The following is a 26787-nucleotide window of genomic DNA, read 5'->3' as shown; positions in this document are numbered from 1 at the left end:
TTTACAGAAGTAGCTGAAAAACATAAGCATGAAACATGAAATGCAGGCCTATTGTCATTAAATGCAAATGGTTGGTCCATAAGTCAAAGTAGAAATAATTAAGTTTGAGTCTCTGAAAAGAAAATATACAGATCAGAAATGTGGCACTTTTGTTGTAAAATTTAAAAACACTTATATAGTTGAAGAAACGGTTCCCTGACAACACAATGGCCTCGTAAAACTAGAGAGCAACTTTACTTTTGGCTTTCAATGTCAATGCCCCCAATGCAGTTTAATGTACTCATCGTGAACCAATCAAAAGACGAGCTTCTATAAGAAAACAAATCGCGTTTGGTCCAGAGCACATACCGTAGGCGGACCCCAATGACAAACGGATAACCTACACGGACTTTTCCCTTTTAAACCCCAAACAGGACGTTTTAATTAACATTTTGGTAACGCTTAGCACGAGGAATAGGCGTGAATTATTAGTAAAAAACATTCACAACCTAAACCAGCTCTTGAGAAAGGGAATGCTTGTTTTAAAATAACTATAAATCTTCCGTCAGTCCCTGGATGCTGGCGAAAGGCTTACTGAACTTCCGGGTTTTCCTGTCACTCGAACAGCCGTGCGTCATCATGTGGGCGGGCTCTCGTTTGCTGGCAACGTCGGAATTCAAGCGGGATGTGCAATGCTTCATGAACATACAGAGCTTTAATACAGATCCTTAAAATGATAGAAGGACGTTTATTGATTTTGTGGTGTGGTAGGCCTGTTTATCTTAATCGTTTTTTGATGTAGTTAATGTATGGACAACATTGCAGACGGACATGACTTGGCTAGTCATCATGAATCATTAATAGGCTACTGTAAAGATCTGGTTGCATGCTCTCTTTTTAATCGACCAGGAAGCAGGAGGTTTTCTCTTTCATTTATAAATTCTATTTCAAGATCATAAATAGATGACAGCATGAGGAGCCGCAGTAATTCAGGGGTGAGGTTGGATGGATATGCCAGACTTGTCCAAGAAACAATATTATGCCACCAGGTTTGTTCAAAACATGATCGAGAATTCTGTTCTGTTCTATCCTATTCTATTGTGTTATATATCGTGCTATTCTCTTCTAGTCCATTCTTTTCTATTCTGCTTTATTATATATTCTATTCTATTTATTGCTATATGTTGTATTATTCTGTTCTGAGGTTTTAATGCTAGAGTATTCTGCTCTGAATTCTTCTTCTGAGTCTTTAGAATCTCTGTTCTATACCATATAAATTGTTCGTAAATTAATAAAATATTCTGGTAAAAAAAAAAAGAAAGATCCTGCTCAAATAAAAGCATAGTGCTCTGTCTACAGTACAGTAGTTTCTTGTGGTTGAGATTCTTCTGCACTATTGGGGCCATTCTGACAGGAGACATCTAAAAATAAATAAAGCTTGTACAAAGGTCACCTTTAAATAACCCATGGGTGAGGAAAATATTTGTATTATCTGCAGCATGTAAATTCCTTTAAAAGTATAGCTGATGCTTTATGTACAGCACAAAAAACTGTAAAAGTAAGTAATCCTAAATGATCATCATATCTATGTTTGATTTTTAATTATTTATTTGTATTTATTAACATTTTCTCAGCACGTCACTAGTGTTTAAAATGTACAAAATATGTATTAAGTGTAATATAAGTGTTATGAGAATTAGCATAACAAATCAGATCAAGCTTATATTTAATTATATGGTGTATATTTGAATAAATAAAGATGGTTTGACCTCTCCATATAGAATCCAGTGACAGGTCTACTGCCAGCTAGCGAGCAGCAGAAGGATGCCTGGGTCAGGGATAATGTTTACAGCATCTTGGCAGTGTGGGGGCTCGGCATGGCTTATCGCAAAAATGCAGACCGTGATGAGGACAAAGCTAAAGCCTACGAGCTCGAACAGGTGACTGGAACTCGGAAACATCACCACCTGTTGTGGCATTGTTCAGGAGCACATTGTCGTTGAGTAACGTAACAGGTTGTTGGATGATTGCTTTAATTACACATTTTAAAAAAACTGTTCGGGGAAAGTTCAAAAGAAATAAAAAGCTTTCAAACATATCCAAAAGAAAATAAAAAATCATTAATTTTCAGTTTAATACATCATTGCTGAATAAAAGTATTAATTTAATATAAAATATCTTTGTGTACAGAATATTACATAAATATAGTTGTGTCTGGAAATTGTGTGTCCATGTATAAATTAATCCAAAATATTGTGCTGCTTGTTTATTTCCAGATTAAATAAATACTTGTACTATTAACATCATTTTTTTTCAGAATGTGGTTAAGCTCATGCAGGGGCTGCTGCAGTGTATGATGAGACAGGTATGGCATTTAACTCTATGGTCTTGTTCATTTGTTATTCTAAACCTATCTTTATTCAGTTCATTCATTCTTGAGCTGACTATGCACCTCTCTGGTCTTGCTAAGCATGTGCATATATTACTGCAGGTGGCAAAGGTAGAGAAGTTCAAACACACACAGAGCACAAAGGACTGCCTGCATGCCAAATATCACACGCCTACCTGTGCCACAGTGGTTGGTGATGATCAGTGGGGACACCTGCAGGTTGATGCCACTTCACTGTACCTGCTCACATTGGCTCAGATGACTGCCTCAGGTGAGACAAACAATCTATAGAGTGGATAGTTCACCCAAAAAGGACAATTAATTAATTCAATTATTTAGTCACCCTCGTATAATTCCAAACCTTTATGACTTTTTCCTTATTTGGAAATTCATCTTCATTTTTTGGGTTAACTGTAACTTTAAAGATCCCTTGAAATTTCTTGACCAGCACAGTTTTCTTTCCTGTGATTTCCTTCAAATCCCATGCAGATTTTATAATTTGTCATATCAAATGATTTGCTGTTGCTTATCAGATGCAGGGGCTTTTTTTTTTATTCTAGAGCACATTTGATTGGACAAAAATATGTATTTTAATCAAAATGGTCAATTTTCCTGAAATTGACTGGAATTTTTAACTGTTAGGTGTACTTATAGCCAGGTCCCCACAGAATCTGTCCTTAAAGATGTTTTCAGAAAACTTAGCAGATTTCCACACAATTGAAAATCACAAAGTTCTCCACATTACTCACGACTTGGAATATTATTTACTACTCTGGTTCACTTAAAAATGTATCAGCTACAAAGCAAAGTTAGTACAGTTTAGCAATTCCATTCCACAGATTTCTATAGATTTTCCCCCAAAACTAGATAGTCCACAGGTTATGTATTGATAATATAGATTTGCCTCAAAGCAAACACAGTGGAATTGGAATTTAGCCTCTGCTGGTTGTGTTGCGGGGTTTCCTATTTTTTAGCAACCATTTTGAAATTGCATCGCAGGTCTACGTATCATATCTAACATGGACGAGGTGGCGTTGATCCAGAACCTGGTTTTCTACATCGAGGCAGCGTACAAAGTGGCTGTAAGTTCTCATTGGTTTATCACGTTCTTAGTTAACAGTTACCGAACTGGCATCACAGCTCACACTCCCCTGCAGGATTATGGGATGTGGGAGAGAGGAGACAAAACCAATCAAGGAATTCCTGAACTTAACGGCAGCTCTGTTGGAATGGCTAAGGTAGGAGGGTCATCTGGTCTCGTGTAGTCACTCCTCTCATTCAGATGTTGATTTTTGTTTGCGGTTCACATTGCTAGGCAGCTTTGGAGGCCATTGATGAGCTTGACTTGTTTGGAGCTCATGGAGGCCCAAAATCAGTGATTCATGTTCTACCAGATGAAGTAGAACATTGTCAGGTACATGAATCAATTGAATGTGTTTCGTAGTTGGTTATTATTTTACAGACCAGGGCTGCATTTCCTGAAAGCATCATTGGCACAATTGGTATATATGGTCTACTTATGCTTCCAATGGTTTTGGGAAATACAGCCCAGGTTTATTTTTTTATATTTAAGTCAGTGGTTCACATTTAAGATGATACATATATTTTTTTCTCAATCAATAAAAGTTGTCCATGATTTCCTGAGTCAAACATCTTGTTTCTCATTGTGTTTCTAGTCTATCTTGTGCTCCATGCTACCTCGAGCTTCCACCTCTAAAGAGATAGATGCCGGTCTGCTCTCTGTCATCTCATTTCCTGCATTTGCAGTGGAGGATGCAGATCTGGTCAACATCACAAAGAGTGAAATCATCACCAAACTGCAGGTACCTGGCTATTAAGGAAAAGGCTAGGCTGGTTTAGTGTACATGCAGAACATTTCAGATTTTTAATGAAGTGTAATTTTATTACGTAATTTTATTTTTATGGGATAGCGAGAATGTGTAAGAATTTGTTTTGTTTTTTTAATTATTCTATGGGTGATTATATTTCTGGGGGGTGGGGGGTAATTATCTCAAGTGGTAGAATGAGCCATGTATATTATATTACATTATTAAGAAACTTTGGAACTCTGCCAGATTGTGATGGTAAAATAGAGATGGGAGGAAGAATTATATTTCAAAACATTTGCATTCTCTCTCAAAACCTTAGTGATGGAAATAATAGTTGGGAGGAAAAAAAAACATTTCAGGGCTTTTGTAAGTGAATGCAAAGTTTCTCTGGGGAATGCAGCAGTTTTACAAGAGGGTGCAAAACTGCAAAGGTTTTGTGAGAGAATGCAAATGTGTTGAGAGAACGAAAAAACTCTAATTTCCCTCTCATCTAAATTTTTTTTTTGCATTAGTTCATCATTATGTCCCCTTAGAGGCTACATGCGTTTCAACTGTGGTTGCTATTTTTGTAACAATCTTAAAAGGATACTTCACCAAAAATGTACATTTTGGGTGCACTATCCAATCATTTCAAATTTCAATCATTTTAGGGACGTTACGGCTGTTGTCGCTTTATCCGAGATGGATACAGGACCCCAAAAGAGGTAACCAGGCACTTGATTTTACACAAAATAAGTATTTTGTTGCTAATTCTCTAATAGTGTGACTGCATTCTATGTTTTTTATGGCTGTAACAGGACCCTGCTCGCCTTCACTATGATCCCGCTGAGCTGAAGCTCTTTGAGAACATTGAATGTGAGTGGCCAGTATTTTGGACTTACCTTATACTCGATGGCATCTTCAATGAAGACCATGAGCAGGTACGAACAGGCCATCCTATAAATACTCGCTTGTATTCTGAAAGCAGTAGAAATAACTCCCACTCATGGCCACATGGAGGCAGTATGTAGTTATGTCTGACTGTGTGTCATTCCTCAGGTGCAGGAATACAAAGAGGCTCTTGAAGGAGTTTTGATCAGAGGCAAACACGGGATTCGTCTGGTGCCTGAACTCTATGCTGTACCTGCTGACAAAGTGAGTTTAAACCATCTTGTTACTCTGATCAATGTCTAATTTTATCATTTTGAATCTGCATGTACATTTATCACCTCAAATACCCCTTTTTTGCAGAAAAACACAATGTGTACTAAATTAGGCCAGTTCTGATAATTAATTCAAGCTGAATGAGTGTTTGGCCTCTGCTCAGTAACTGTGACACAAACAATCCTGGGTAAAATGTTTTGATCTGTTGCTCATCTGGGTTTATTTCTTGTTCAGGTTGAAGAGGAGTACAGGAACCCTCACTCTGTGGAGCGTGTGGCCGCTGGCCAGCTCCCACACATGTGGGGCCAGTCTCTGTATATCCTGGGCTGTCTGCTGGCAGAGGTCCTAAAACCTGGATCCACTTTCATATTAAACCTTATACTGTATATATTCAGATATGATGTCAGGTGTTGAAGTGCTATCTTTGCTGATTAAGTGTACATGTGAAATGTCAAAAACAGCAGTCCCAGTGTTTCTTAGGCAATCCTTTGTGTCTTATCTATTCTTCTTCTTTTACTGATATCTGACAAATGGTTCATTTGGGTTCATAGGGATTTCTGGCCCCTGGAGAGATTGATCCTCTGAATAGGCGATTTTCTAAAGAATTCAAGCCAGATGTTGTTGTGCAAGGTTTGTGAATATAATTGCTTTAATTTATTTTTATTTTTTTAACGAGGAATATAGAAAGTCAAACAGTACCTATTCAGACACAGACTTATTTGTACCATATATCACCTTTTGAATTTCTGTAATTTTTTTTAATTGTAATACGCAAGCGGCAGATTTTTTAAAATATGTTTTGGCCAAATTTAGGCACTTATGCTCCATTATATCAGTATAACTTGATAACTAACTAAGTTGTAATAGCTTTACGTCAAATGTAAGAAGATATAAAGTGCTAAGAGATATTATAGAAACAAAGAGATAAAGGTCAAAGGTTGCTCTTTAAAGAAGGGCCAACAAACTCACGTGAAACATGATAACTTTAGAAATTATAATATTATTATACAGATTTGTATACCGGTAGTTAACAATGTCAGTGTGTTTGAGTGAGACAAAAAAAAAACTAATACCACATAACCTCATATATATATATATATATATATATTAAATGGAATATATATGAATTTATATAGTATGTTTCACATATATGAAACTATACACAGTAGTATGCTTTGCATTTATAAAAAGGTTTGAGTTTAATATTGTTTTAATATTTTATATTATGGGATATGAAAATCTAGGCTGAAGTCCATTTTAAGGAGCAGATTCAATTCATTACTAGAAGCTCAATATTGAATTTGATCTTGACAGTATAATTTGCTAAACAGAGAAGACTGATCTTTTGCCAACAGCTCTATTTGTTGTGTTTAGTGAGTGTAGTGGCTGAGTCAGTGCAGATCCAGCAGCTACTGAGGGATCAAGGGATTGATGTTCAGACCATCTCTGACGTTTCGCCCATCCGGGTCATGCCAGCTCGCATCCTGAGCCACATTTACGTGAAACTGGGTAAGTGTTCAGATTCACCATGACTATCAGTACAGGGCCAGACAAAGGCTACATCTGTAAAACTGCATTTAGAAAAGGTTCTGGGATACAAAACTGAATTCAAACCGGTTCCCCTTTTCCACTGCACAGGCAACTCTAAAAAGCTGAATCTGAGTGGGCGACCACACAGGCACATTGGTGTCTTGGGAACTTCAAAGTTTTATGAGATCAGAAATGGTACTTACACATTTACTCCACAGGTAAATAAAAAAGTTCTCACATGGAAGTCTTTTATTGTAGAAGAAAAAAATATATGTACGTATATATACTGTAAAGTCTAAAAAAACATTATAACAATTTATTTTTCCCACAGTTCATTGACCAGCATCACTTCTACTTGGCTCTGGATAACCAGATGATTGTGGAGATGTTGCGAACAGAGCTTGCTTATCTCTCATCCTGCTGGCGGATGACTGGAAGACCTACCCTCACGTTCCCTATCAAACCGAGCATGCTGGGTAAAACTTCTCATATGATGAAAGATATTGCAATATGCACAAATTGATAATAACAGTTTCTTTCTTTCTATTATCGGGCCAGTTGAGGATGGGGACAGTATTGACCCCTGTATCCTCTCTACCCTCCGGAAGCTTCAAGATGGCTACTTTGCGGGTGCAAGGTCAGAAAAATGATGACAGTAACAAAACAAAAAGGGTTATAGTATGATGTTTTAGGCACAAATATGGTTAATTTGGAATCAAAAATCCCTTTGTTGTTTAGGGTGCAGATGGCAAACCTCTCTTCATTCCTCACAACCTCATTTCACACCCAGCTCAGCTTCCTGGATGCTGACTCTGAAGAGAATCTGCTTGAGGAACAGGAAGAGGAAGAAGAAGAGGAAGCTAGTTTTGGGTCCTCGGGTATCCACACTGATTTGCATATAGCTGCTATGGAAAGCCCCCCAAAAAATGCATACTTACCCTGGTTTTGAGACCAGATGAAGGGTTGATGGTTCAGTGTTGTTATTGCTAACTAAACTATTAAGTTTTATTAAATATAAAACTAATATAATGACAAAAGCACATTACATGACAGATTTTTTATAAAAAAGTTTAAATGTGATTTTTAGAGTTATTAATACATACTATAATATAAATTATTCTAGAAAACACAATATCTGTGCATCTATATTCCTGATCTTGTAGGTAAAGCTAGTTAATAAGTCTGCTGGGGACACCAGCATCCACAACCCAAAATATGCACCTATGCACAATACTCCACATAAACTAAAATGATAAGTGGTGGTTTGTTTTCCCGCAGGAGGTTCAGGACACATGTTTGACCAGTATCTCACAGATCTATTTCACAGCACTGCTACAAATTGCAATCTGCCTCCCATTCAGGGGGGGCAGCACCACGTTTTTAGTGCTGAACACACCACCAGGGACATCCTTTCTTTCATGGCCCAGGTTCAGGGCCACAACATGCCCAGTAAGCCCTCAGTCGATCATTAATAGTTAAGTAGATTTCATGCTTTCTTTTAGCTTACGGTTAGTCATCTCATTCTGTTATGTTTTTCAGAGCCTCCCATGTATTTGCCTGTCGTCCCCATCATGAGCAAACACAGGAAGTCTCTCAATCTGCTGGATGTTCCTCAGCACAATGTTTCTCACCACAGCAAGGCAAGTCTCCATACCCCAGTGTAAAGTAAACAGTAAACAGCCCATAGTTTTGATTCATGTCTGTTTTTGTCTGCACACACATTCTAGGCCGATAGCGTTGACCTGAACTTGCCACGTGATTCTCATGGGAACACAGACTTCGCCTATCTGGTCAATCAGCTAAAGAATTGTCCAACCCTTCAGGACCAGGCAGATATCCTCTATGTCCTCTACGCTATGAAGTGAGAACGTTTGTACAAACTGACTGTGCATATCCATTATAATTTATTTTATAAGCCATTTTTAATCAGTCAAAAATTCAATCATCATTGTGTTTAGGGGTTCAGATTGGATAGTAAATCTGTCAGGACAAGGAGAGGCAACTGTTCGCTCCCTGCTGGAGGAGCTGTATGTTCGGGCAGGAGCATGTAAGGAGTGGGCCCTCATCCGCTACATTTCAGGCATCCTGAAGAAAAGAGTGGAAGTCCTTGCTGAGGTGAGACCACATATCTACCAGTGCTTTTTGATAATGTTTCTTGGTCGATTTTTTTTAATAATTAAAACTTACATACCGTATTTTCCGGACTATAAGTCGCTCTTTTTTTCATAGTTTGGCTGGTCCTGCGACTTATAGTCAGGTGCGACTTATTTATCAAAATTAATTTGAAATGAACCGAGAGAAATGAACCAAGAGAAAACATTACCGTCTCCAGCCGCGAGAGGGCGCTCTAGAGCACCCTCTCGCAGCTGGAGACGGTAATGTCTTCTCTTGGTTCTTGGTTCTAAATAAATATAAATATGCGTCTTATAGTCCAGTGCGACTTATATATGTTTTTTTCCTCGTCATGACGTATTTTTGGACTGATGCGACTTATACTCAGGTGCGACTTATAGTACGAAAAATACGGTATTTAGAATTTTGACATTTTAAAACTTTAAATGTTTGTTATATTCTAATTCAGAAGTGAGGAGTCAGATTTTAGTAGTAGGTTGCATTTATTTGATAAAAAATACAGCAAAAATAGCAATACTGGGAAATATTACTACAAATTAAGATAACAGTTTTCTATTTTAATATATTTTAAAATTGAATTGATTCCTGTAATGCAAAGCTACATTTTTAGTATTATTACTCCAGTCTTTAAGGTCACATGCTACTTCAAAAAAATTCTAATATGCTGATTTGCTGCTCAAGAAAAAAAATCTTATTATTATCCATGTTAAAACAGCTGGGCTGCTTAATATTTTTTTTTTTTACTTTTTTATACTTTTTTTTCTTTTTAAGGATTCCTTTGAATAATTGAAAGTTCAAAAGAAAATTGAATATTTATTTAAAAATGTAAATGTCATCTAAAATTAGTTTTTATTGTAATTTTTAAGTCTCATCAAAATCTGTCTTGGAAATTGTTTCCTTATTTTTACAACGTTAATCTCTTAAATAAGAAAATGGTCATAAAATATACAATATTAGATTTATAAAACTGTAATAATCTAAATTAAATGTTAAAATTATTAATATCAGCTTAACTCTCAGTGGCAACAATTTTACCTCTAATAATGTTTTGTGTGTGTGTGTGCATGCATTCAGGCTTGCACAGATCTGATCTCCCATCATAAACAGCTGACAGTGGGTCTTCCTCCCGAACCCAGAGAGAAGGTCATCACAGTGTGAGTGTCTTTACTTTCTGATAGTCATTTTAGATGATTTATTTTTTAAATCATAATTTTTTTCGAAAGCAATGATTTTTATATTCTCCTTTTACTTAACCAATTCTCTTATTTTTAGTCCTCTTCCTCCTGAAGAACTGATTAGCTTGATTTATGAGGCCAGTGGACAAGACATCAGCATTGCCGTCCTCACACAGGTAGTTCTAATTTTAAGCCTTCAAGTTATGTTGCTATCTTCCACTGTTCTGTTCAGTTTACTTATTAAACTTCTGAGCTCAGGAGATCATGGCGTATCTGGCCATGTACGTGCGCTCTCAGCCGTCTCTGTTTGGAGACATGCTGCGTCTGCGCATCGGCCTAATCATGCAAGTGATGGCTACAGAACTTGCTCGCAGTCTACACTGCTCAGGTACAGCCAATCAGAGTTTTGGTTCTACAGTGTAAGTCTTTATATTTGCTTACATTAAGTGCAATAAATCTATCCATGTGACATCTACAGGTGAGGAGGCATCAGAGAGCCTGATGAGCCTCAGTCCTTTTGACATGAAGAATCTCTTACATCACATCCTGAGCGGGAAAGAGTTTGGTGTAGAGAGGAGCGGTGAGTATCATTCAACCTTAGTCTTTTACGCTCTAAGAGAAAAAACCCAGAATGGTAAGATAAAAACTTGCAATTACCTTTTTTTTAATTCAGTGGCAGAAATAGGCTTCAATATATTCCTGTGATGGCCAGGTGAATTTACAGCTTATTTGTGACCCTGGACCACAAAACCAGTCTTAAGTTGCTAGGGTATATTTTTTGCAATAGCCAAAAAAACAAACATTATATGGGTGAAAATTATAGATTTTTTTTATGCCAAAAGTCATTAGGATATTAAGTAAAGATCATGTTCCATGGAGATATTTTGTTAATTTCCTACCATAAATATATCAAAACTTAATTTTTGATTAGTAATATGCATTGCTAAGGTCTTTGAACAACGATTTTCGAAAACGAGTTTTGAAAAACTGACACTTAACTGACTTGTTTTTTTTTTCAGGAATTGTTGATGAATAGAAAGAACAGTCCATTTATATTTATGCATTTGGCAGAAGCTTTTATCCAAAGCGAGTTACAGTGCATTCAGGCTATAATTTTTATTTTTTTATTTTTTTTATCAGTATGTGTGTTCCCTGGGAATTGAACCAACAACCTTTTGCGCTGCTAATGCAATGTTCTACCACTGAGCCTTTTGATTGAATTAATTCAGCTGAATAATTATTTGATAATTTGACAATATTATTTGAAGATTTCTGTGCCGTTGAGAGGTATGATGTGGGTACTCTTGTGTGGTCTGTTCTTCAATAACTGCTCTGTATTGTGTGAAAGTGCGTCCGATTCAGTCTTCAACCACTAGTCCTGCCATCTCCATCCATGAGCTTGGACACACGGGGGCCACCAAGACAGAGCGCACGGGCATCAGAAAGCTCAAGACTGAAATCAAACAGGTGGAGTGAAAGAGGAGACATGTCTGTAAATGATTTATCAAATGTTTTTACGTTTTGCAAACTGTGATATACTTACACTGCAGTTTAAGATGTCATAAACAGATTTCCTCACTATTGTACCTTAAATGGCTTTTTTATTATTTGTTTTCAGCTCGATGACTCCAGACCCATGAGTGTGGGTTGAGTTTGTAATATCTGCATGCTGTGCTATTACTGTAGAAAAGCTTTTTTGTACAGAGCACATTCTGTGTAGTGGTCACAGCACATTTGTCGAGACCATGAATCCAGCATTAGCATGAATATTCTGAGTAATATTCAGTTTGCCCATATCATACACATCTTTTTTTAGTCATATGAAGCATCTTTTTGACTGTGAAGATGATAGATTTTCATCTGAATGTCTCTCTGTATGACTGATGCCTGAACTGATGTTCATCAGAAATACTTTCCATTTTATGTTCATTTTAAATGTTTGTATGCTCTGCTTTTATTCTCATAGATATTTACCAGCAGTCATTCCATGAGCAGTAATTTCACATCCCCTCGTTCCACGGTAACTTGCAGAAAAACACCTGTTCTCCACTGTCAAATACTATTTTTCAGCTCAGAAGATTAAAAATAATTTGAATTTGGAGGGATGAATTCAGTTCATTTGTACTCAAAAAATAATAATAATAATCTAATGATTTTTTCATTTGAAATGGGACAAACTTCCAGCCGTAACAGCCAATTAACATTTCTAACGTGTCTCAAGTCAGTCTTGTCTTGTCGTGGTCATTTCACTCTCTTAGCATGGGCTGACAATGTAACATCTTAGCTATGTTTGTCATAGTTTCTGCTTACTAAACCTGAAGCATGTTTTTAAGTGTGTTATATGTGCTGATTAGTGCCACTACTCCCACTAGTCAAATGTTTACCTCATATCTTTTTGATATGCTGACAATGCAAATGTGTGTATGTCTGTAGCGATGCAGCAGTCCCTCCACTCCAAGCGGGATGCTGTCTCCGACCAGCACAGTAGACTCACACCTGCAGTGGGAGGAGCGCCAGGGCCAGTGGCTGAGGAGACGCAGACTGGACGGGGCCATAAACAGGGTCCCCATGGGCTTCTACCAGAAAGTCTGGAAGATTCTCCAGAAATGTCATGGCCTCTCCATTGCTGGATATGTCTTGCCTTCCTCCACCACCCGTGAGGTGCTTCCACCTAATATATATATGTGTGTGTGTGTGTGTACTTATACTATAAATAGTAGATTGCAAAACATTGAATTGAACCTCTTAACTATGTACATTATACATCAAATAAAAATATGTGACCTGGACCTGAAAACCAGAAAACCAAAAAAGTAAGAAAAAAAAAAATTAAATTGAGATTTATACATCATCTGGAAGCTTTCCATTGATGAATGGTTTTTTTTAGGATAAGAACATATTGGGCTGATAATACCATTATTTGAAAATCTGGAATCAATCTGGTGCAAAAAATTCTAAATATTCGCCTTTAAAGTTGTACAGATGACGTTCAGCTGGTTTCAACATGAATAATAAGAAGAAATGTTTCTTGAGAGAATAATTTCTGAAGGATCATGTGACAATGAAGACTGGAGTAATGGCTGCTGAAAGTTAAACTTTGCCATCACAGGAATAAAATACACTTCAAAATATATTCAAAAAGGAAACAGTTACCTCAAATTGTATTACTTTTTGACAATGTTACTTAAATTTTTACTATATATTGGTGAGCATCCTTTAAAAAAAATATTTAAGAAAAACCCAAACTTTTAAACTGTGTATATAAACAGTATACTATGCCAAACTGTATTACATTGAACCTCAAAGGGTTAGTTCTCTCAAAAAAATATAATCTGTCATTAATTACACCCCCTCATGTCGTTCCAAAACCTTTGTTCATTTTCTAAAGACAAATTAAGGTGTTTTTGATTAAATCTGAGAGCTTTCTTGACTCTCTGTAGACAGCAACTCAGCTGACACGTTCAAGGCCCAGAAAATTAAGCACATCATTAAAATAAGTCCATTTGACATCAGTCGTTCTATTGAGAATAACGACTTTATTCAACAAATTCTTCTCTTCCGTGTCAGATTTCGATGCGTTTACGAGTGTACCATGATGCATGCGTGTGATTCTGACGTAGAACCTGGTTGTGCACACGTATGCGTCATGGTACTGTCATGAACGCACGCAGAGTTCTGACACGGAAGAGAATTATTCAATAGTTTTTTTTTCTTTGTCCACAAAAAGTATTCTCTTAGCTTCTTACGATTGAAGCACTGATGTCAAATGGACTATTTTAATGATGTCCTTACTACCTTTCTGGGCCTTGAATGTGGTAGTTGTATTGCTGTATATGCAGGCTCAAAAAGCTCTCGGATTTCATCAAAAATATCTTAATTTGTGTTCTGAAGATGAATGAAGGTCTTACGGGTTTGGTATGACATGACGGTGAGTAATTAATGACAGAATTTTAATTTTTGCGTGAACTGGACCTTTAACTTAGAATTTTCCTTTAAATACCCATAACCATGAGCTGTTATCTGTGTGTATTATTGGAGATGACGGAAGGAGAAATCAAGTTTGCAGTGCACGTGGAGTCTGTACTGAATCATGTCCCACAGCCTGAGTACAGACAGCTGCTGGTGGAGGCCATTATGGTGTTGATCCTTGTAGCTGACATGGAGATTCCTAGTATTGGGGGAATTATTCACATCGACCGCATTGTTCACATGGCCAACGATCTCTTTCAACAGGATCAGGTAACATCATGCATATACCGTTATATATAATCATATGATGCTCAAATGGTATGTACACACCTATTTCTTAATCATTACGATTTTCCCCATTTTAGCAAAATGTTAATGTCATCGAAACTATAAAATTATGAGAATTATGTACTGATGAAAAAGGTTAAACACATCAAAGCTATCTCGACATCATCAAAGTGTACCTGTTTTGTGTAGATTCCAATTTTGCACATCTGGACATTGTGTCTCGTGTTTTTATTTCAGAGATCCAACGGGGCCAATGAGTATTTCTTGGAGAAAGATCCTGCCACAGGAATCTGTAACTTCTTTTTTGACAGTGCTCCTAGTGGCAGCTACGGTACTATGACTTATCTTTCCAAGGCTGTGGTCACATATGTTCAAGACTTCCTGCCAAGCAGCAGCTGTCTAATGCAGTAAAGACTGCAGTTCCCACCAAAAGATGGTGACCTTTAGGAAAGATATATGACCAGTTTTATTAAATCATAAAGTTCAGTTGACCTCAGTTCAGTAGCAAAGGACAAGCATCAACAGGGAAGCCACTAAAAAACACCACAGGATATGTTGTGAAGCTAACAGGCTACAGGATGTGGACCACTGTGCCGTTTTGTGTTTTAAGTATACAATTCTAATTTAATAACTGTAAATGCAATTAACTAATATAATATAATATAATAATATATAAGTTCAACAGAAACACTTTACATGATTTTAATTATCTTTTTAACTAATTTACATAATTTATAATTTTGTGTTAATAGAAAAATGTTTATTTTATTTAAATTGGTACTTCAGTTGTGTGTCTATAGAGCACTTATAGTTTGATCTGTACCATGTCTCTAGTTAAACAAAACACTGTTATATTACAGTAAGATTTGAGTCTTAATGTTATCCTATACATTATTACATTATAAAACTACTCTGAAATGTGTTATTTAACATGTGCTTCTTATTTAAAGAAACATACTATAAAAAAATGTATATTTCCTAAATCATAAAATTAAATGTAAAATTAATTTATAATCTGTTCTTTGCATGCAAACATGCAACATTGTAACTCATGGCAAAGCCAAGCATGTGCTGTTCTATAGACTGGCAAATCATGCATCAGAATTGTTTTTTGTTCATTTCATGAGCAAAAAAGAGGTCAATTAATGAAGAAAATCAAGAGAACTTAGCTTGACTAAACAGATTTGTTAGAGAAAATGTTTTACGTTTTGTTACAGGTTTCAATCTAAGACATTTGAAGAGAAAAAGGGCATTTGAAGTTGTTTTCATTTTGGACAATGACAGTAGAAATGTTCAGTGTGCGAGTTCTGGCTGTCTGTATTTCATTTTGTCCTGTTGTTACTCACGTTTATCACAAATTACTACTTTTGAAGGAAAGTCCTGTATTTTAATCTCTGTTAAACATTTGTATAACCACAGACAAATAAAATGTAATTACTACATCTCATTAATCATGACTTTTCATGGCTGTATTTTCTGTTTGTTGTTGTTTTTAATGTTATATATACTGTGACTTGGGGCACAGAACGTGTGATTATTTAAATAATCTTAACTTAAACAAGTTCAGCATTATGTGTCTTCAGTGAACTGAATATAATACCTTTGCCTAATACCTTGTGATTTAATTTCTGAACTAGGTAAATAACATAAAATTAAAAAGTTCATCAAGAGAAACTTAACTCATATAATTTTGAGATTTTGAGACTGACCTGATGGGAGCTTGAAATCTCTATAAGAAAGTGTCAGAAATGTTAGTGTCAGAAAAAGTCTATTTTTAAATTTAACCCTCAAGCATCTGTATAGCAGCCCTTAATTTGTCAGACAAATTTGGGCACAAGATGCTGAAATAAGCTTATAGACCAATCTGACCATGCTATAAGGAAAAGACAAAGTAGGAGACAAAGCAATCATTTATTTCCAACATAAAACATCAAATTTCAATTCCAAATGATGCCAAATAGGTAAGAATAAACAATAAACCTATCAAGCATGTCAAATTATTATTATTATTATTTTTTTTTGACATTTTCATCTGTAAATCTTGCAGTAGGACTTTGATCTGATTTTTAAGTCAGTGTGTGTGTGTATGTGTGTGTGTTTGAGTGTTTGCCACATTAGAATGTTGTATAGACTTACCCCTTCATTTATGTGTATGTATGATCTGCATTGTGTTGGATTTATTGATTTTTGTAGGAAAAATAATATAAAATGCTTTGAATTTTAGTATTTCCCATTCATTTCCTATGGATGCCCATTTTTGGGCACGAATAACAAATTAAGAAGGTTATTATTATTATTATTATTTATTTTTATTTTTTTTTACATCACTTAATTTGTTGAATCCTTCCTTGTTGGAAAACTTAAGAAAAGTAGCCAAGTCAACCGCTCATATTAAGGAAACCATTGAAAAAGTACCCAATTTTTGGCTTTCTGGAGGCTAACATAATTTACAATTAGTCTGCAGCGCCCCCTTATGTCTGCTCCAGTTGAACTACAGTTTCCGGTTGATGATAGATCGCGCGAGGCTTGGCTCAAAAGTGATCCCGTCCGAACAGCCCTTCTGCGGTACTGAGGTAAACAGTAAAAAACCGCGGATCCGCTTCGGACTCGGGTTTAAAGCGATGGACATGTTGGACATGTTATCACAGCAAACAGACTATCGACATTTCGAGAGAGAGTAAGAAATATGTGTCATTGTTTTTCAGAGAGCGCCATTGCTTCACGAGACAGCCAAACCAAAACGAACAACGTGACGTTACAAATAACTATAACGTTAACTTTTCGAGTTAAACGACGAAAATATGCTATTTGTGAGGAGACTGATTAATTAACACATTACACGCAATCCTATTAATTAAGTTATCTGAATGAATGTTTCTTCAGGAGAGAGCTGAAGACATCTCAGTCTAAAACAGTAACGTTAGTTAACGTTAGCTGCTTTTTTAGAAATAATTATTGGGCATTAGTGAATCAAATGTGCTAGTTTTTATTTATGTATTTTGGATTTGTGACCAGAACTGTAGTGACTAGTTAGTTATGAAACAATATGTGATTTAGTCATTGATGGCTATTGTTTTCAGGGCAAATTACCACAACCTCGCTAACTTTCCTCCAAGACAAGAGTCAGGATACTACAGTGAGGTAGAAATCACGCAAACAAGTCAAAAAACATTATCTAAAGGAGGTCTTTTGCTTAGTAAGTTGCATATGATGTTTGATAAATTGTTGAATTTTTTTCTAATTCTTCTTCACAGGTGAACATCTTGGTTCTCAGGGAGGTTACTACCAAATCTGTCTCCATGAAGCTGCGGCGCAGCACAGTCCTGAGAAGACGACGGCTTCAACAGCGAGAGCATGTGAAGGACTCCGAGAGCATCTGTGTGGTGTTAAGTGACAACGACTCTCCCCATTTAGACAGTGTGGAGGAAATACAAGAGCCTGTGTCTGTTATTCGTGATATGAAGCGGCCAGTAAGGAAGATTCGAGCTGGTTCATCATGTCGTGTGAGAACAGATGATGAGAGGCCGCTTTCTGTTGTGGAAGCACAACATGGGACGGTTCAGAAGATCTCCCTGGCTCCAGGTGCAATGGCTGAGGACACTCTAGAGAAACTCCGGTTTAGGGCTAATACCTCTGAGACTGAGATCGAGTCTCGAGCTGAGCTTGAGGCTATTTTGGACGAATCCAGTACTGATTTCACAGTGGAATCGGGTCCCAGCTCACCCTGTCGTCCTATCCATACTGTAAGATGCAGAGACTGCGAGAGACTTTTCACCAAGATGAGAAAACAGCCCACCCCAGAAAAGAAAAGCAGAGATGCAGGTAAATATTTCAGATGTGCTGTTTTTTAGAAGTGATTAACATTATATAAAGCACCTGTTATCATGTTACCAAAAATATTTTTTGGTATGTTTTCATGTATTAGATCCAGCATCTTTATCTTGTGATGTGTGGGTTCTGCTTAAGAAGTGGCACCCTCAGAGACACCGTCATCGAGAGAAGGGGTATGTTACCTCTTACATTAATATAGCACTGATAATTAGAAGACTTACAGTAGAGCTATGTTTCTAGAAAGCCCAGAGGGTTTTTTTTATTTTTAGGAACTCATGGCTCTTAGCCCAGTTTTATTTAAAAGCCCATCTTTCCAGCAGTGTATTACTGCTTTAATAATCATATATGAATCAGTTTGAATGTGATTTGTGTGAATGTTGATCTTCAGATTGTTGTGGACAAGCCTGAGTCGGATCAGGAAGCTGTTAGCAGGAAGCTCAGATTTTGCTGCCGTCAACAGAACAGAAGTGAACTGCTCCAGACCTCATGTGTTTCAGCAGAGGTCAGTCAATATGTCATTCATGATCACAATTAATTTATTGATGTATATTATGGTTATTATTAGTAGTATGACAGATATTTGTAGTACGATAACATTTTTTGGTTTTTTTCATTTATCAAGTTTAACCAAATACAGTATACACTACCGTTCTCACAAAGGATACATTTATTTTGTCAGAAACAGTGAAATATTATCACAATTTAAAGAAACTGTTTTATTATTTTAAATACTAATACTTCTACTGACTACTAATACTTCTACTAATACTATTTTGATCATGTAATGTAATTTAATTGAATTCTGTCTTTAGTGTCGCATTATTCTTTAGAAATAATTTGAATACGCTGATTTTCTACTCCAGAAACATTACTTATTGTTATCAGTGTTGAAAACACTGCTTAATATTTTTGTGGAAACAGTGATACGTTTTTTCAGGATTTTTTCATGAATCGTAATTTCAAAAGAATAGCGTTTAGAATAATTTGAAATTAAAAACATTTGTAGCATTATGAATATCTGTTGTGTCACTTAAAAAACAACAGCTGAAGAACAGTTTACATAAATGGAAAGATAGTATTTTTTTTTTGTATATTTTAATTTTAGTAGTCAAGTTACCTATATGTAGTGATTTATGCTATCCAGATTGTGTTAAAGCAGAAAAATAATGTCAATGCAAAACAAAATTTAATTCTGCTGTAAAGCAGTTCTAAAAAGAGAACAATAGTAAAACTCAAATTTTTCAGTTAAAGGCAGTTCATCGTTGATTCCCTGGTATCATTGTCCAGCTCAGTTCAGTTCTCTTCCAATAGTGTCTTTGCTGATTTGATGGTAATGCCAGAAAATACTCCAGTATTGTGCATATATATGTAGTAAAATAATTTTTGTATGCATATATCTAGGAATTTACGTCGCTGCAAGTATCTGCTTTCCATTCAGACCAACCTGTCCATAACCAAAGCAAAGCCACGGCATCGTAAGAGGTCACGATCTGTGGTCTGGCCTCCTGTTGCTGGCTGGACATCTTCGGTGAAAAGGAAGCCTTCTTTGAACAACACGTTATCTCAGCAGCTTTCTCCTCTCAACCTTAGTCTCAGTGCGACGCAGAAGGACAAACTGCTTGTAGATGACAAGATTTCAAGATTAAATGCAGATTTGAAGCAGAACTCTGAAGCCTCCAGTGAACAGAGGACGACTAATGTCCGGGGCAAACTGAACAAGCAGGAAGTGTTTGATGGCATAGACGGAACACGGCGGGCGCTGAATTTTGATGACACGTCTGAAACTGTTGCTGTGGAAGCTGCCGAACAGAGGAAAAGCCTTCGGCACAAGCACAAATGTGGAGTGAATCATCAAGCTCAGACGGGTTTCCAGAATGAGCAGCAGGAAGAGATTTCCGAGGCTTCGGATGGGTTCAGGACGCCCACAGATCTGTTCAGCGTGAAGCCTAAGATGAAAAGAGGGAACCAGAAGAAAGACTCTGCCTCTGGTGTTACAAAACCTGCCGCGCAGAAGCCCAACTTCATGTCCATGTTAGCCACTCTGGTGAAGAATCAGAACCAGATTATTAAAGAGTCCTGCAAATGAGTCTCTAAGAAAGTTCTGCAATTAGATTTCTAAGTTATTCTGTAAAATTGACATGCATTGTTGATGTAGAGATTTGCTTGTTGTGTTGTTTAAATGAATAGATCTGAATTATAAAAAATAAAAAGTCTGCTTCTATGTATTGTATTGTTCAGATGTTTGTGTTCGCATTTGCATGAGTAAATAAATCTTACATAAACATTTAACATTTTAGTAAATGTTTAAACATCTTTTTTTGTCTGTGCTTAAAAGCAGAGTGGTTGAACTGTAGTTATTGTAATGCACACAGAGTAGCGCTGTTTCCAAACAAACGCGTATTTAAACCTTTTTGTATTTTTGTTTGTCATTTTAGTTAATTATTACAACATGACTTAAAAAAATAAAAACTAGACTTTCTCCCATTTTAGTCACATTTTGACGTTTAACATGAGACTTTGCATAATGCAGGACTTCCTATTTCTCTATTTTTCAGTAGATCGACGAAAATGGTTTTTATCAAACACTAGTTTTAAATGGATACATATCCGTCAGAATCAGCAATATTCTAGAAAACTTCTTTACTGGAATCAAGGGTTTCATGAAGCACCTTTAACAGCCATAAAACATTTTCATTACATAAAATGTTCCTTATAGAACATTTCTTTGGATTACTAAAATATTCTCCCTAAGAAATAAAAAATGGTTCTTTGAAGAAGCCAAAATGGTTCTTCTATTGCACCGCTCTGAAAACCCTCTGTTTTGGGACCTGTTGTAATAACGTAAATTGTTAAGATACAGCTATTCATTTCTATTCAGTATAATATGTAATATAATAATATAGAAAATGTAAGAAGTTTTGAGTCAGGATTAATTACACAAACGTGCCTTCACTTGCGCCCCCCCCCAAAAAAAAATAATAAATAAGAATTCTAAAACCTTATAATTAAATTTATTTTTTGAGTGATTTCTATTATTTAAACCAAAATTTGAATATAATATTTTGTCATAGCTGATGACGATCATGTTTAACAATAAAACTTGTTAGGGCAAGTTGTTAACACTGATGAAAGAGTTTATCATTTGTTTTGCAAAAAATTGTTTGATTTTTGAACGTCTCCTTTTACATTTTTGGCAGTTTGTCTTTCGGAGTTTTTATTCTTTTTTCAAATCGTACAATTTTAACTTAGGCCCTAAAGTGTGTCAAGTAGCCCCAGTTGCACACTATATCTGTTAAGTTGTATTTTTTATATTTGGGTTAAATTTTCATTGGCTTTTTATTACCAATCCACCCTGAGAAACATTCACTGTCATTTAGACTACACAATAACTATTCCAATATTAAAACAAGATTAATATGAAAATCTAAAGATTTGATTTGTTATATTTAAATAAAGTGTGCTTTATTGTTTGCAGAGTCTTATGATGATAAAAGAAAGTGCAAAAGTCTTTTAAATAGTACTTTTGTCTCAAAAACATATAAACTGCCCGCAGGGCAAGTCTTCTTCATCTGTCTTATGAGCCATCAAAGTGCTTCTTAGCACTAAGTTAACACATAGTGCTTTTAAATGGCTTTACATACATAAAACAAGCTTTATAGTGTGATGTGTGCCATTATTGGTGCTGATGTTGAGGGGCTGGGCTCAGTGACTCCACTGTCACAGCCCAAAAGCGCACTGATCCATCACCCAACATCAGTTTAGGAAGAGCGAGCAGGCAAGGATGCAGTAAAACTGGACTGTTACCCAGGGGACTGCTTAGAGAGCAGTTTCATTATTATTTTTTTCTTTTGGATGGACAATCACATCCATGCATAATCGTGTTAGGATATATGAGTGTTGCAGAGGAAAGGCATGCAGCCAGATGAGCAGAGCTAAAAGGATTTAATGCAGCTGGACACGAGCCACGCCGAGTAAAGAAGAAGATTGTATTGTTTTAATCAAAAGCAAAGAAGTTTTTCTTGCTGGTCACTTTGAGTTTGGACTGTCGAGGAGTGATGTTTGTCTTCATCTGTTAAAGCACAACGATAACTACACTGTAAGGATGCTCACCGCACAGAGATGTATGGGTCCAACTCTACAGTAAAAGGGTGAGTTATACTGAAACGATTTTCTATTTGTTTATTTATTTGGAAACTCTTTTGCTTTACTTAGTTTGTTGCCCCTGGTGAATGAATTTATAATAATAATAAAAAAACTATAATCCTCTTCACAAAATAATTACATGTTCATTAATACAGTATTTCTCAGTACTGACAATATTGCCGGGTCCTTGACATTTAAAGCTGTAACAGCAGTGTCATTCTATACTTCATTTAAAACTAATTTAAATTCATGTTGTGAATGAATATTTTAGTGTAAAAACATGTTAGACAATTAGAGTCTACATGGTGTTTGTGATTTGTCACACCACAGAATCTGCCAAAAAGGTTAATTAAATGGTAGAAGCCTAAATAAACCAGTAAACTTGACCAGTTTTATAAACTTGTATGCATTCATGTACATTTCAACCTGTTATTTATCAGTGACTTGCTGACATGATTATACCGCTATAATGTAAATGTAAAGTTTGCCAATTTTTTCATTTTATTTGTTTGTTCTTAACACTGTTTTCATGTATATCCTCATATCTTCAAGCATGACCGCTTTTGTGTTTTTAGGAATACTGACAGAAGACCTTGCCACGAGTCGACCTGATCTTTACTAAACCAGATCTGGACTCAAAAACCATGAAGATGTGCCAGTGTTACTCTGCTCTGCTTATGCTCTGCTTACACATGGTATGAATTTTATTTCAATTATTTTAATTAAAGCAAAGTTTTATTTGTCACTACTGCAGTATTTTGTTTGCCAGAGTTAGTGAACCTTTTCTTCTCCCAGGGTGTATTACTGGATTATTATTGTTATTATTATTGCTGTAACTAATACTTATCTCTGTAATAACCAGCCATCTTCATGTTTTTTTTTAATAAGTATTATAGTGTTTGTGAAAAAGGTAGGTATGAGTATATATATATATTTTTTAAAATAATTGTTGATATATATGCATATTTGATTATACAAATATAAAAGCATATTTGGATAATACAAACTGTTTTGTCTATAAATATTTATATATATATTTTTTTGGAAAAAGACAAAACAGTTTGTATAATCCAAATATGCTTTTAGAATATGCCGTGGCTTTTTGTCTCATTTCCTGTGTAAATCTTTGAATAATCCAGTTTCCGCAGGGCTTTAATCCATCAGTTTGCTAATTTCTCCAAGGAGAACAAAATGTGTGTATGTGATTGTGTTATTTCCAAAGATTAATTTCAATGCATATGAACTGACTTCACAAACCCAAAATACCGTTTAAGACTTAATCCCAGAAACCAGTTGAAGATGAAACAACAACCTGTGATGGCTCTGCTTAATTTTCCCCCCCTTTTTGTTTATACATTTGGCATTTCATGTCTCTCCAGATGTCATCGGTAGTTTTGTTCTGTGGATCATGAATTTGCAAGATATTGAAATGAACAAACAGCAGATTTTCACACACTGAATGTTTTATTTCTCATTCACCATCACGGGTTTGAATTATGAAGTGTACGCACAAATTATCTGTGTCTCCTAAATATGTACCCCCTTGGTTTTGTTATTTATGAAAATGAAAGTGAAATGATGGAGAAAGCTGAGACTTGGGGAGGTGGGGACTAAACAGCCTTTGGGACATATAAACTCTTTCGTTCTATCAGTTTGTGCCTTTGAAAGTTATATGTGAGAGGCTTTTGAGCTTGGTTGAAAGATGGAGAGAATTAGAGTAGGGCAGCTCCTCCCTGATCTTGCTCCTTTGGTCTTTCCTGTGCTGTTTTCTCTTCATTCATATTTCACCCTTTATGCAAATTGATTGATTTGCTGTAGTAATAATATGAAACTCCAGACTAAAAAAGCTAGCAGGAGTCATGGGTGTGTTTTAGGAACCAGTTTTGCTGGGTGTGTGACTGTGTGGGTGTCACTGTCTTAGGCTTGAGGCAGATTATTGTGTCAGTATAAACTTGCATTGCAGTGAACAGTTTCATACTTCAGAGATGTTACATCCTGTTTGCATCATTTAAAACAGGGCTGTCTCAGGCAGCTTTCAGTTTCCCATCCCCTCTTTATGTTTTGATTATTATGTAGTGATGCATCTCCTTTGATTTTGTCTATATGCTAGCTGGAATGTTATTAATGCTTTACTATTTATTTATAATTTCACATGTGAGATGTGAATGTGGACATGCACATCATTGTTTGGCATTTGGGGAATTCCTATTATAAAACCTATTATAAATGTTCACTAACTATAAATAGTATATGCTTAAAGGCAACTCTTTTACTTCTTAGTACACATTTGTGGTCTAGGCATTTGAGGCAACCTAAAAAGTGTTCCTACGATTTCCTACAGCGTTTTTTTTTTTTGGTTTGACAGGATGGTGCTTCAAGCATTTTCTCGTTTTAACAGTGCTTTGGATTGACCACTTTTAATGTAAAGATGCTTGAGGCATTATGTAGGGTTTCTTCTGGTGCTTTTCCACTGCATGGTACGTCATGGTATGGTTCAGTACATATTTTTTTGGGGGGGGGGGGGGGGTACTGTACCTGGTACTTTTTTAGTACCACCTTGGTTGAGGTTCCAAGTGAAACATACTGTTACCAACACGTGAACACGTGACATGTAAATACTGCTGATCACGGATTGGCCTGAGAAAAACGTCACTAACTGTATCAATAAACTTGCGACACAAAAACAACAGAACATCTAGTTCAATTTAAATGATTCCATGAATGTTAAAGGTTCTTCATGGAATCATAAATGTCAATAAAGAACTTTGTGCACACACTAGCATATCTGAAGCACCTTCAGAAGGTATACTAGCAGTTCTCTGAAGAGTTCCACTATTGTAATAATCACATAAACCGCAAAGTGTGTCTGAAATGTGTTTTTATTTGCACAGTTAAAACTCAGAGTTCTGCAGAAATATGGAAGTAGAGTAGTTTTTGAATGTCTTGTAATGTTGACTGGGAAAAACCTTTACATTTGTCCCCTGGACTGGATCTTTATTTTTCTTAGGACACATTAGCATCTACAACCTCTTCGTTTAACATTTCTCTTCCTGGTTTTGTCTTTGAAGGTGACATGTGGAGCAGAGCTCAGAGCAGCTGTGTCTCCTCTGGGTTGGGGAGAGAGCGATAAGGAGGAAAGTGTCTCTCCTTACGGCTCTCGTTCAGGGATTCTCAAATCCCTGCGGCTTTTCTCCCACACGTCCCAATCTTACAGCCAGAGCCGTGAAACTGCTCCGGATCCCGGGGCACTGGATCTGTGGGCTTGGTTATCCAACCACACTGATACCGAAGGAGCCCTCTCGAGGGCAAAACGTCGCCCCTATGTGAAAACGGGCAAGTTTAAGAAGATGTTTGGCTGGGGCGACTTCCATTCAAACATTAAAACGGTCAAGCTTAACCTTCTCATTACTGGGAAAATCGTAGACCATGGCAATGGAACCTTCAGCGTCTATTTCCGCCACAACTCCACCGGCCTGGGCAACGTGTCCGTCAGCCTGGTCCCGCCCTCCAAGGCTGTCGATTTTGAGATCACTCAACAGGAGACCATAGAGGTACCCAAAGACAATAAGGCCTTCAATTGTCGAGTGGAATACGAGAAGACGGACCGCAGCAAGAGGACGTCCATTTGCAGCGACTTCCCGAACAGGGTATGTTTCCAGGAACAGACCCAAAGCCATGTGTCTTGGCTTTGCTCCAAGCCCTTCAAGGTCATCTGCATCTACATCGACTTCTTCAGTGCTGACTACAAGCTAGTACAGAAGGTCTGCCCAGACTACAACTACCACAGTGACACTCCCTATACCTCTATGGGATAGCACAGCCTAGATTGGATGTGTTGGGGTAACTGACGTGTCATCTCATTGTTACAGCCTCTCTAGCCTGTAGTTTCCTCCTTCTTGATAAATGGAAGCAAGGTCAGATGAGGAATCTCTCTTTTGATTCTATCTTACTTGTCCTCTTAGGGCAGTCGATGACAGGAATAGTTCATCCCAAAAAATGAATTTTCTACAGAAAAAAAGTCAGTCAGGTCTGGAACAAAATGAGGATGAATGAATGGGAATTATTATTATTATTATATTTTTTTTTTTTGGTGAATCCAGGCTGAAGACCTGATTCAATTCGTACAGTTGACATTTATATTTGACAAGACCAGCACATCTATGGTTTCCACAGTGACCTCTGACCCTATCTCTGTGACTCTTGTGATGTCATCAGTGTGAGGTTTTAAAAGATCCTAAACAAATTTCCCAATCAACATAAGCTACGATTCAAGAACAGAACAAAAATGTAAAACATCTCGTATTGCAGCCATTTGTGATGCCCTCCCTTTCATGCCATCATATTTTTGTGTTCACAAAAACATTGTCAATAACTAAGA

General features: G+C 36.5%; 3 protein-coding genes across 4 annotated transcripts; all 3 read left to right on the top strand.

Annotated features, from left to right (window-relative positions):
- Positions 1-359: 359 nt before the first annotated feature.
- Positions 360-15882, top strand: phka2 (phosphorylase kinase, alpha 2 (liver)). Its single transcript, XM_059538432.1, is given in 30 exon segments — positions 360-1028; positions 1761-1919; positions 2297-2344; positions 2471-2639; positions 3368-3450; positions 3526-3606; positions 3684-3782; positions 4045-4191; positions 4848-4901; positions 4995-5117; positions 5236-5331; positions 5575-5682; positions 5892-5970; positions 6715-6849; positions 6979-7088; positions 7202-7346; positions 7429-7507; positions 7609-7748; positions 8149-8319; positions 8410-8731; positions 8829-8985; positions 10078-10157; positions 10276-10354; positions 10437-10566; positions 10657-10758; positions 11527-11645; positions 11797-11820; positions 12612-12839; positions 14217-14417; positions 14673-15882. Coding segments are annotated over 30 exon segments (3720 nt in total). The 5' UTR covers positions 360-950; the 3' UTR covers positions 14847-15882.
- Positions 15883-16953: 1071 nt separating this feature from the next.
- On the top strand, positions 16954-20553 carry si:ch211-227n13.3 (uncharacterized). Of its 2 annotated transcripts, XM_059537447.1 has the most exons (6): positions 16954-17112; positions 17516-17576; positions 17690-18257; positions 18361-18439; positions 18655-18768; positions 19668-20553. In XM_059537447.1, exons 1-6 carry the CDS (start codon positions 17057-17059, stop codon positions 20350-20352), a joined length of 1563 nt encoding a protein of 520 aa, XP_059393430.1. In that variant the 5' UTR covers positions 16954-17056; the 3' UTR covers positions 20353-20553. The 2 variants fall into 2 exon arrangements, with proteins under 2 accessions (XP_059393430.1, XP_059393431.1); XM_059537448.1 differs by lacking the exon at positions 17516-17576 and having other exon boundaries at positions 16955-17112.
- A 1242-nt stretch (positions 20554-21795) lies between these two features.
- Positions 21796-26516, top strand: LOC132126281 (neurexophilin-2-like). The gene is made up of 3 exons (XM_059537449.1): positions 21796-22414; positions 22985-23104; positions 25478-26516. The coding sequence occupies exons 2-3, from the start codon at positions 23054-23056 to the stop codon at positions 26222-26224; spliced, it is 798 nt and encodes a 265-aa protein (XP_059393432.1). The 5' UTR covers positions 21796-22414; positions 22985-23053; the 3' UTR covers positions 26225-26516.
- Positions 26517-26787: the final 271 nt, after the last annotated feature.

Source organism: Carassius carassius, chromosome 44 (genome assembly GCF_963082965.1).
Source record: "Carassius carassius chromosome 44, fCarCar2.1, whole genome shotgun sequence".
NCBI lineage: Eukaryota > Metazoa > Chordata > Actinopteri > Cypriniformes > Cyprinidae > Carassius > Carassius carassius.
The sequence above is the reverse complement of the archived record's forward strand: the minus strand, read 5'-3'. Positions and strand labels throughout refer to the sequence as shown.

Excerpts from the sequence above, each read along its gene's own strand:
- si:ch211-227n13.3 (XM_059537447.1), top strand. The coding sequence starts at position 17,057 with ATGGACATGTTGGACATGTTATCACAGCAAACAGACTATCGACATTTC. Across the intron at positions 17,113-17,515 it reads TATCGACATTTCGAGAGAGA|GGCAAATTACCACAACCTCG; the intron begins GTAAGAAATATG and ends TATTGTTTTCAG. Across the intron at positions 18,769-19,667 it reads CCTCATGTGTTTCAGCAGAG|GAATTTACGTCGCTGCAAGT; the intron begins GTCAGTCAATAT and ends GCATATATCTAG.
- LOC132126281 (XM_059537449.1), top strand. The coding sequence starts at position 23,054 with ATGAAGATGTGCCAGTGTTACTCTGCTCTGCTTATGCTCTGCTTACAC. Across the intron at positions 23,105-25,477 it reads TTATGCTCTGCTTACACATG|GTGACATGTGGAGCAGAGCT; the intron begins GTATGAATTTTA and ends TTGTCTTTGAAG.